The following is a 10,615-nucleotide window of genomic DNA, read 5'->3' as shown; positions in this document are numbered from 1 at the left end:
ATCAATGATCTTTTTTACACATCCCATTCGATTTCTCTTAGGACACCCTTTTGGCTAGGACATCTTTACATTTTCTTCTTCCTCCTCCTTTTTAATACGCAATTATATATCTTTAGTCTTGTCTCATTTTATTTTGTATGTTTTGTACTTGATTTTGAATGAATTGGAAACGATTACCAAATGTTAAATGCTTTCTTGCTATTGTAAATTCTAACGTAAATTTCACTCTATGAAATATATAGATAAACTTAGAGCTTCCACTTTTTTTTTTTTTCTTCAAACAGGTTAAATTCCAATTTTGTAACTGATGTTCACGTTTTCGAATGGTACATTTTGAAATACGAATCAAATATTTGAGAGAACTGTGAACATCTCTACAAGTAAAGCACAATAATTGACATGACATCTCCACAAAATAAAAGCTAATATTTCTTCTTCTTGGAATAAACAGTTTCTTTTGTTAATGCGCTATGGTTTTGTCCTCGATACAACAAAGTATAAAAGTGAGAAAACGGTCAATTCCCTTCTGAACTTAATTGTTTTATCGTATTCATACACAGATCTTTGGAGTGTACCTAAAACTACATGAACTTAACTAAAATTTAAATTTTCCACATGAACTATCGAAATCAAGCCAAAACCATCAAATCGAGTAACGGTGTTACTGTTCCGTTAATATATGATGACTGGATACCACACTGGACCCTTAAACCACGTATCATGTATTTATTTTTATATCTTATTATATAAAACTTGATGACAAAATTAGTAATTAACAAGATCGTGACACGTGTCAAGTGTATCATTCAGATGTTGACACATGTCAATTCTAAATTTATTAAAAATTTTAAAAATAAAAATCTAAAAATTCAAAACCTACCATAAAAAAAAATTATATAAAAGTAAAATAGAGAAAAGAAAATCTAATAAATAGAAATTCGAAATTATAATATTATTTACTTATTTTAATTTTAAGTTGCTAATTTTACAAGAAAAATGATTATTTTTTTTTATAAGATAAATAAATGATTATGAAAAATTATACAATTAATTACTGTTTTTAAAAAAATGTAAATACTCACCTTCACAAAAAGAAAAAGATTGTTGAAGTAGAAAAATAATAATAAATCGTCTCATATTTTTTTCACCAATCAAATAATTTATTTAAAAAGACTGTTATTGTAACATATATAAGATATGAGTACGTAAGATTAACGTATGTGTTTTTGTACCTATAAAAATATTAAAATAAAGAGATATAAAATAGGTTATTTAATGTGTTCATAAATAAAATTTGTTGGTTGTAGTAAAGACTAAAGAGTATATTTTACAAGTAAAATATGTTTGTGTGTACAAATACATTTTTAGTGGTAATGTAGATAGTATATTAAATGGATATACATTAGTGTATTATAGCAAAAAAAAAACAACTATTTTCTATAACTAAAGTTTATCTCTTTACTTTTATATATTGTTTTTACTTACGAAAAGAATTAAATATATATTCTTTGTTAAATTTCATTTTATTTTAATAACTTTGAACTCTTCTACAACTATTTTCTTTAACTAAAAGTGTATCTATATACTTTTTTTGTCAACAAAACAATAAATTAAAAGGAAATTTCTCGGTTAGTTGCCTAAGCCGGAGGGAAGGAGTTTACAAAAGAAACTTCAGAGATAAGAGAACGCGAAGCACATGCAAGATACTTCGCCTTCGTATTTGCCGCAGCGGGATCCATGAGATGAAGAATAGTGGGAAGGACTCCAGCAAGTTAAACTCATCGAGCAGGTTGGAGAAAGACGGAGAATCTTGGACTGCACCAGAGTGGCCCACAACAACTCTTCTAACTCCAAATGTAAGGGGAGAGGCTCCGTCTTAGACACGAGGTGAAAAACATTGACATGCGAAGACGGAGATGGAGCTGACATAACCACCATAAAAGAGAGAGCCTCTTCCCAGGCTAACTTATCGCCCATCCTAAATGAGAGAGCCTCAATCTCTAAACCTTGAAAAACTTTTTTGTTTATGGCTTTCTAGATTGCCTATAAAATTCATTGTAATTGAAGAAGTTGATCAGAATCACCTTTTTGAGAGATATCTTTCCAGAAAACAAAATCCAAATTTGATTACACTGACTCATATATAAAACTCTTTGACGAGACCAGAGTCGAAGATAAATCTCAAACTTCACACAAGCGAAAACATTCAAAGAAAACATGATTAATAGTCTAAATATGGGCGGGTCCTAATCTAATTTTTTATAAAGGCATTTCTTATATAGATAATAAAATAGTGATACAAGGAGCCCTAATATATAATACATAAATTAAAGAAAAGGGGAGAAAGCTAGCACTAAGCTAGATTACAGTTTATGTAACTAACAGTCAAACATTTTTTATTTTATTTTTGTTTGATAACTACTAAAAGTCAAACATTGTTTCTCTTCAACATTATATCACCTATTGGCTCAATAAACGGCGTTAAAGTATACGAGATATTTTACGTACCAATCATCGTTTTGTTTGGTATCCGGAGAATTCTATATTTTATAAAATATGTTTAAAAAATATCTGTATAATATTTGAAAATAAGGTTGAGATGAATAAATTACATATTAAAAACTAAAAAGAAAGAATTTTACATTGAATTTAGAATTTCAGATTAATTAACCTATAATAATTGTGCATGTTAAACTATTCTTTTATTAGGTTTCACACATCAAACGAATCATTCATATATTTTGAAATTATGAAAAATAGAGCAATATACTTTACTGTTTCTTTATGACCAAACGAATAGTTATTATAAAGAGTAAAATATGATATATATATACATATATATATATATATATATATATTTGTCTTGCCACCAACATAAGCTATGCTGAAAAAAATTATTGTTTGGATGTCATCTTCGAAATAATTTCTCTCTTTCTTTTTCATTTAAAGTATTGAAAATGAAATGTGTGTCCTTGAAGGAAAAAAGGTCAAAAAAATTATGGGATCCGTAATGTTTGAAATTCCTTAATGTTAGATTAAAAAAAAAAACATAATGTTTCTTACTATATATAACGCTTACTTATCTTTATGTTAGAGAAAGCCCAATAAATGAAACAGGCCCAATAAGAACCCGAGAGAGTTTTCCAAATTAATTATACTTGGTCAATTCAGTTAAACCAACTCAGTCGAACCGGACTGGTTATTTAGAATCATACATAGACTCGCTCTTGTCGTCTTCTTCATCTGCAAAATCCCACACACAAACAATTTCATATATTCATCATCTCCGATGTAAATCTCATCGAAGAAACCAACCACACACAACACAACACAACAATGGTCTCCTTCATTTCGAAATGAAATTTCAATAGCTGCTTAAAACGAGGGGGTACCTCTTCTGTTCAACAACAATGTTCAACAATACATACACCAACTCACTCCAATGGCCGATTCGGAGTAGAAATCGCCAAGAGTACTGCTCTTTGCTCCTCCCTGAGAGATCTGAAAGTTACCGATTCTTACAATCTTCATCTACTTCGTCAAGGAGATGTTGCTGCTGCTGTGTAACACCATCTTCTTCTTCTTCTTCTTCTTCTTCTTCTTCTTCTTGTCGTTCATATGTTAAGCCTAAGGTATCGTTAAACCCTGGATTTGTGCTTTATGGGATTAGGCAATCTACGCTTATCCAGTGGCCTTCGTTTCAAAGGAGGTTGCTTGTTTGTGGGAATAGACTTGTGGGTTGTGAGGTTTATGCTTCTTGTGATGGTAGACGAAGTAAAAATCGGAGCTTTAGGCTTAAGGGTTTGGTAGAATCTAATGAATGTTGTGATGGTAGAAGTTGTCCAGATGATGATGTAGAAGCTATGGTTTCGTTTTTATGTGAGGAGTTGATAGATGAGGAGAGGAAGTGGAACTTAGTTAGTAGAGTTGAAGAGAGTAAGAAAGTGGGAAATGTCAGAAAGGTTAGAGATAGTTATGGTGATGGGAGAGTTACTCGGAAAAACAAGCAGGAAAGGTTAGAGAGACCTGAGGGGTTTGGTAGGCGAAATGGGATTAAGGAAGATGTGAAGTTAGATGAAAGAGATGATTGTGAACATTGTGGGAGTAGAAAGAAAAGTTCTCAACTGGAGAGTGAGTCTCGGCGTGGTTCTAATAAATTGGTCAGTGTTGAATCCATTGGGAAAAGTAAAAAAAGGAATGAAGAAAGAGAAGTTCGACCAATAAGGACAAAGAGTTCGAGTTGTTCATCGTATTATTCCCTTGCTTCTTCTGGGGAGTTCGAGAGTGATACTGAAGATCAGGAGGAAGATGGGGCAATTCATCGAGAAAACGTGAGAAGTTCAGGAAAGAAAGTTGTTGAATTAAAATCTAGGAAGGAATCCTCTCAGATGCATTCGAGGAGAAAGAAAGATGAGAGCTCCAACAGAGTGGGTTCAAGCTACCGTAAGCAGGTTTTTGAGGAACGTGAAAATTCAAATCAGGCAGTGATTTTGAACCAGAGAAGAGGTAAGAAGTTTAGTCAAACTAGTAATAGAGCGTCTGAATCGACAGGAAATTATGAAGAAGATACAGAGATTCATGAGATCCATGTCAACGATGCAGAGACCAATTCCCAAACCCAAAAGCTTCTTGGTGAAAGAGAGGACTACGGAGTTCACTCAATTCGTAATGACTCTGGAAGCGAAAACATTGAGAGTTCTCAGCAGCTACTGAAGGAAAGATCAGAGGCTCGTTATAGCAGTGAGGAAAGAGTATCTGAAATGCGGAGAAGAGCCAAAAATAGACAGACCCAAGAGGAAGGTATAAATGTGCTCCAAAATTTTCCAGAGGGTACAAATTATCAGCAACCTCTAGTGGAAGAAAGGATATCTAAGCAAGCTGATATGAGAAGGACTACTGAACGCTTTTCTGAAAGTTCAAAAGTTCATGACATGGACATAAGAAATACATATGTCTTGCAAAGCGAAGAACAGATTAGAAACCAAGAGGTACATGCTGGCTTGGTTTCTGGTTTGCAATCAGAAAGGAAGCAGCAAGATGATCTTATTGAACATAATCCCTTGCAAAGGACGCAATCTGACAGAACTTCTGTTTCTATATCTCATACTAGTGATACTCTAAGGTATACAGAAATTCAGAGAAAATCTGAGAAGAGGTTAATTGGTCAAGAAAGTACTACGATTTTGCAGTCGGACAGCAACGTCGAAAAAAGCGGTGCTTGGAAAGACTCTAGGCTTGATCATGCTAACTCGACAAAAGAAGATGAAATGGCCTTATGGGATCCAAGTTCTCAGGAAAAGCTAGCTGAAGAGGCCCCAAGTTCACAATCATCTTTGACTTTGGTCTCGGGAAATAAATTGCATCTGGTAGTTCTGGTTTCAGCGGAGAGGAAAGGATCTCAAACAACACTGATTCCTCCTCCTTCTCAGCTGGTAAGCAGAGGTTCAGGGAAAAGTTATGGAACTGGTGGAGTTTCAATTCAAGAAATTTCCCATGAAACTTCAGAAAGTGGTGATCCCACAGCTTTTGAATACTCAAGAGCAGGAGCTCTTGCTACTAGTCAATATGCTGGAGAACCGATGAGAGTTACAACACACGAAGATGCTCTGGGTTCTGCACATCGGTTAGAACAGTCATCAGAGAAGTTTGTTGGGGAGTTTTTGAAAAAGGCCAAGCATGAAGTATCATATCCGGAGACTGGGGAGCAAAGAGTTGAAAGCAATCAGTTGAAGAGGCGGGACTCAAGGCGATCATCTGGTTCAGGAGCAAAGGGACCATCAGATGAATTATGGGTCACAGATTCTACTCAGGGAACCCCTCAACCAGGAGCCACGGAAGGCAATGCAGCCGACGGAAATGCTGCTTTCAAAAGAAATGGTAGGTCCTTGTGGAATGTTATCGCCGATATTGCTCGGCTTCGGTGGGGCTCCCGAGCTGGAAGCTCTGAATCGAGTGCAAAGCCTGCCGGAAAGAATTCACCGAATGAGTCAGTTAGCAGTGCAACATGGTTTTCTGGACGTGAGCATGAAGGAAGCAGTGATGATAACAAAGGGGATAGGGTTTTGCCTCAAGAAGCTCATTCCCTACATCAGTTGGAGGTTGGTCAAACTTCTCCTAGAGGCCAATTTGAATCTGCTGGCACTACAAAACTGAAGCAGCGATCTGGACGGCACGAAGGTGTAGTATTGTCACCATCTTCCACAATATTAGAAGGTGGCTCTGTATCCAATCTCATGGCTTCCACATCTGGTGATCAAATTGTTCGCGTTGATGAAGAAGAAGGCAGAAACTTTGAGTTCCGTCTTTCCGAAACTGCTTCAACAGGGGTGCCAAAGAAACTACCTAGTCGAAACCTGATAAGATCTCCTGCTATCAAGGAACCATCAGAATCTAGTCCAACCAAGGTAACTAGCGATCAAAATGTTACTGTGGGAGAAGGAAGACGCTACCAGGCTCGTGTTCCTGAAATGGATGCAGGTCAAAAGCCGTTGCCATTGCCTGGTCAAAGCCTAAGGTCTACTGTTGTAAAGGAACCTTCAGAATCCTGTCCCAGCATGGTATCTGGCAGTAGCAGCTTAAGAGAGCAGGTGGGACAACAACAACCTCTGAGTGCGAAGTCCCAGGAAGAAACAGGTTCCATACCGACAGACTCTTCGTCCACACAAAAGAAACTTCAGAGGAACAAACAGGTCGTGAGGGATAGTTTTGAGGAGTGGGAAGAAGCATATAGAGTAGAAGCTGAAAGGCGAACAGTTGATGAGATATTCATGAGGGAAGCGTTAGTAGAAGCTAAGAAGGCTGCTGATACATGGGAGGTACCTGTTGGGGCTGTGCTTGTGCATGATGGGAAAATCATTGCTCGGGGTTTTAACCTGTAAGTTTAGTTTTCGTTAAACCTTTTTTCACTCTTATATTCTCCAGCTGGATTCACCTAAACCATAGTTTTGTGTTTCAGAGTAGAGGAGCTTCGGGATTCAACCGCCCATGCAGAAATGATTTGCATTCGAGAGGGTTCCAAAGTACTTCGTTCATGGAGGCTCGCGGTAATCTTCTCTCTCACTCTGAAACCTCATGGTCATATATTAATTCCTGTTACATTGGAATAGCAGAACTAGTATATGAGCATAACAACAGATATTAGTTAAGGCGTGCTGATGGTTAATTTTTGGGGAAGTTAGAAAAAAATGATCAAAATAGTCAGTGTTTGATAATGTGTATTGATAGATGCGGTAGTGAAATTATTTACAGTATAACTTGCTTATTCTTCCAACAGGATACAACGCTCTATGTAACACTAGAACCGTGCCCAATGTGTGCGGGAGCAATACTTCAAGCAAGGGTGAACACTCTTGTGTGGGGTGCTCCTAATAAGCTTCTCGGAGCAGATGGCAGCTGGATCAGGTAACAATAACTTCTGAAACTGGAAACGTTGTTGCAGAGTCAAAATCATTGAACAAATTATGGTTTCAGGCTTTTCCCTGGAGGCGAAGAAAATGGATCAGAGAATTCAGAAAAGCCACCGCCTCCAGTTCATCCATTCCATCCTAAGATGACAATCCGGCGCGGAGTTCTCGAATCAGAATGTGCTCAGACAATGCAGCAGTTTTTCCAGCTGAGGAGAAAGAAGAAAGACAAGAACTCAGATCCACCCGCTCCTACAGATCATCATCATCATCTTCATCCTTCCAAACTCCTCAACAAGATGCATCAAGTCTTACCCTTTTTCTGTCTGTAGAAGCTTACCTCCAAATCCAATGCCTCGGTGTTCATTTCTGTATGTACAAGTTTTGCGTCTGATTTGTTCAAAATTGTATATTTTGTGTCCATGAAACGTTGTCATTTGTTAAAACCTGAAAACTAGGTTGGTTCATTGTAATCCCATTGATTGTAACGTTTTGCAAAAATTTCTATATGAACTCATGATGTTTTGCCTTCCAAGGTTTTATAACCAAACCTCTCTTGATAGTGATCTAGACTCTTTACCAATTTTATAGGTCCAAGGGAAGCATCGGTCCCATTTAGTTGATGATTAACACGTTTTATTAAAAAAGCTGATTATTATTGGCGACAGTTATATGATAAGTACGTATTAATGGCACGAGATTAGAAGTAACGTAGCATTCCGATGAAGACTTGATTTCTTAAACCACCTAACTCATCGTTGCACCAAACTTTTTCATTTACTTTAAGAAATCTCAACATCCCACAGTTGTTTATATGCACATTAACTTCGCCAATTGTTCCCTGCAACTTCCATCTCAACACAATGAATTCAAATTCAGTAATTTGGTCTCTTCTTTTAGCTTCTGTTCTCATCTCTCTCATTAGTGTCAATGCACAAGGACCTGCCGCATCACCGGCAACATCTCCGCCTGCAACACCCGCTGCTACTCCTCCAACCACAGCTGCTACGCCTCCAACCACTACTACTCCGGCTCCAACTACCACTACTCCGCCTCCAACCACCGCTGCTCCACCCGTTCCAGCTACTAAGCCACCAGCATCTCCGGTTACGCCACCGCCAGCAGTTACTCCAATTTCATCACCGGCTCCAAAAGTTGCACCAGTAAGCAGCCCCACAATTCCGCCACCACAGCCACCCCAAAGCCCACCCGTTTCAGCTCCATCCGTCTCACCACCACCTGTGTCACCACCTCCAGCTCCGGCTTCTCCCCCACCGGCACCAGCTTCACCACCACCGGCACCAGCATCTCCACCTCCAGCACCAGCTTCACCACCACCAGCACCAGCTTCATCACCTCCAGCACAAGCGCCTACACCAATAAGTTTACCACCAACCCCAGCACCGGCTCCTGCCAAGCACAAGAGAAAGCACAAACACAAAAGGCATCACCATGCCCCAGCTCCAGCACCAACTCCCCCGAGCCCTCCATCTCCTCCAGTTGTAACAGATTCCCAAGACACAGCTCCAGCACCAACGCCAGACACGGTAACAATTTCTTACTCAAAAACAATCTTAAAGGTTAACTATCACTGCCATGCTTCTGTGATATGATTATAACCTTCTTTAAATTCTGGTTTACAGAATGGAGGAAATGCCTTGAATCAGCTAAAAGGAAGAGTAGGAATGTGGGTCAATACTGCACTGGGAATTCTCTGTCTACTGGCTATGACAGCCTAACTTTCTTATCTCTCATGATATCACAAATGTATCAACCAGAGCAGCTACATTTTTCCCCATGTATACCAACACATTGATTCAAAAAATAATATATTCTTTTGTATTCTTTGTCGAAAATAGCTTCTAGTTCTTATATCATACCTAAACGAATATATCTGAGAAAAATGAATAAAAAAAGTTGATTCAACACTCGATGTAGCGTATATCAAACTTGATCAGTACCCAAATCCTTGGAGGTTTCACGGAAGTCGTACTCAACAATGGCACCAAGATTGTCAACCAGTTTATGATGCTGAAGACATCCTGCACACTGCCAAAAAAGAAATAATAAAAGCAATTAACCAACCAAAGCAAAGCATCTCTCTTGGAAAATTAAGCAAACATGTGGTGTGCACAAATTGGGAAGCAGAATCAGAGACACACCTGAACAAACACAAGGCCACGTTCATAAGCATGTCGATTGATAAGCCGCTTAGTTCTTTCTCCACATGAATCGCAAGTAAACTCCACTTGCAAACTTCTTCTCGGTAGTTTAGTGTCTACAGAAGCAACCTGTCCCTGCATAACGACAACAAGAAGAACCAAAGTTTCAGCGAGAAAGACACATAGACACAAACGACATCAAGAGACCCAATTTGATTGATATACCTCTGCGGAATCCTCTGATTCCTCTTCTGGGTTTAACTTAGAATCATCAGTAAGAGACCCAAAAACAGAGAATGATCGATTCCTTTGCTTGGGTGCTGCTACCACCTCTATCACACGAGCAGCTCTGTAGAAACAGCAAAAGGATTCGAATTTCAGAGGATTACGAGAAGGGAATAGAAAATGAGATCAGACCCATTAGAGGAAACGGGATGGAGAAGAAGAGAATTAAAGCTTTGGGACCTGTGTAGAGTCGTCGATATAGGGTTTTGCTGCTTGAACAACGGAAGAGACGGCTTGTAGAAAGAAGCTGAGAACCGTACACTGATTGGCTTTGTGTTACCACTTACCGGAGAATAGATTGGAGCCAAAACCGGTGACAAACGGGCGGTAGTATTCGCCATGTTCTCCGTCTGTTCTGTTCTGAGTTCTGACTCTGTTCTGTTGATCCCAACTTAACCTAGTAAAAATGGTAGCTTTACCACGGAAACATCTCTACCGTTGATTTCAACGTCTCAGATACAGTCACGTGTATAATAATAATAAAAATTTCTTATAGCTCAAAATTTTTGTAGATGAACTAATTCTCCAAATAATTTTGAAGTCTATTTGGTAAATTAGTAAATCCAAGTAGAAATCAGATACATTGCTGTGAAAAAAATTGATGTATACGATTTTTTTTATTTAGTTGAGTTTTTTTTTTCAATATATTGTCTATTATCATGTCTACCAATGACTCAAATTAATAAAATGGACTATCATTGTAGCATGTTTTTTTTTTGGTTAAGAAATTAAGATAGAACTCTTTATTTCTTGTTTTTTTTTTTT

General features: G+C 37.9%; 3 protein-coding genes across 3 annotated transcripts; 2 read left to right on the top strand and 1 right to left on the bottom strand.

Moving 5' to 3' along the window:
* Positions 1 to 3,178: 3,178 nt before the first annotated feature.
* Positions 3,179 to 7,933, top strand: LOC104750717 (tRNA(adenine(34)) deaminase, chloroplastic-like). The gene is made up of 4 exons (XM_087459093.1): positions 3,179 to 6,874; positions 6,956 to 7,043; positions 7,274 to 7,401; positions 7,471 to 7,933. The coding sequence occupies exons 1-4, from the start codon at positions 3,411 to 3,413 to the stop codon at positions 7,733 to 7,735; spliced, it is 3,945 nt and encodes a 1,314-aa protein (XP_087315219.1). The 5' UTR covers positions 3,179 to 3,410; the 3' UTR covers positions 7,736 to 7,933.
* Positions 7,934 to 8,106: 173 nt separating this feature from the next.
* On the top strand, positions 8,107 to 9,259 carry LOC104750715 (lysine-rich arabinogalactan protein 19). The gene is made up of 2 exons (XM_010472557.3): positions 8,107 to 8,950; positions 9,047 to 9,259. Exons 1-2 carry the CDS (start codon positions 8,267 to 8,269, stop codon positions 9,140 to 9,142), a joined length of 780 nt encoding a protein of 259 aa, XP_010470859.1. The 5' UTR covers positions 8,107 to 8,266; the 3' UTR covers positions 9,143 to 9,259.
* Positions 9,216 to 10,256, bottom strand: LOC104750716 (uncharacterized). The gene is made up of 4 exons (XM_010472558.3): positions 10,031 to 10,256; positions 9,791 to 9,914; positions 9,566 to 9,700; positions 9,216 to 9,452 (listed from the first exon to the last, which is right to left on the bottom strand). Exons 1-4 carry the CDS (start codon positions 10,189 to 10,191, stop codon positions 9,348 to 9,350), a joined length of 525 nt encoding a protein of 174 aa, XP_010470860.1. The 5' UTR covers positions 10,192 to 10,256; the 3' UTR covers positions 9,216 to 9,347.
* Between the last annotated feature and the right edge of the window lie 359 nt (positions 10,257 to 10,615).

This window comes from Camelina sativa, chromosome 7, assembly GCF_030686135.1.
Source record: "Camelina sativa cultivar CO46 ecotype springtype chromosome 7, ASM3068613v1".
Lineage (NCBI taxonomy): Eukaryota > Viridiplantae > Streptophyta > Magnoliopsida > Brassicales > Brassicaceae > Camelina > Camelina sativa.
Note: the sequence above shows the minus strand (reverse complement) of the source record. Positions and strands in the feature narration are given on the sequence as shown.

What these genes read in the sequence shown, in the direction of transcription:
- LOC104750716 (XM_010472558.3), bottom strand. Translation starts at nt 10,191, where the DNA reads ATGGCGAATACTACCGCCCGTTTGTCACCGGTTTTGGCTCCAATCTAT. An exon ending in ATATCGACGACTCTACACAG is followed by an intron (nt 9,915 to 10,030) that starts GTCCCAAAGCTT and finishes CTGTTTCTACAG; the next exon opens with AGCTGCTCGTGTGATAGAGG. An exon ending in AATCAGAGGATTCCGCAGAG is followed by an intron (nt 9,701 to 9,790) that starts GTATATCAATCA and finishes GTCGTTATGCAG; the next exon opens with GGACAGGTTGCTTCTGTAGA.
- LOC104750717 (XM_087459093.1), top strand. Translation starts at nt 3,411, where the DNA reads ATGTTCAACAATACATACACCAACTCACTCCAATGGCCGATTCGGAGT. An exon ending in TTCGTTCATGGAGGCTCGCG is followed by an intron (nt 7,044 to 7,273) that starts GTAATCTTCTCT and finishes TTCTTCCAACAG; the next exon opens with GATACAACGCTCTATGTAAC. An exon ending in GCAGATGGCAGCTGGATCAG is followed by an intron (nt 7,402 to 7,470) that starts GTAACAATAACT and finishes TTATGGTTTCAG; the next exon opens with GCTTTTCCCTGGAGGCGAAG.
- LOC104750715 (XM_010472557.3), top strand. Translation starts at nt 8,267, where the DNA reads ATGAATTCAAATTCAGTAATTTGGTCTCTTCTTTTAGCTTCTGTTCTC. An exon ending in CAGCACCAACGCCAGACACG is followed by an intron (nt 8,951 to 9,046) that starts GTAACAATTTCT and finishes TCTGGTTTACAG; the next exon opens with AATGGAGGAAATGCCTTGAA.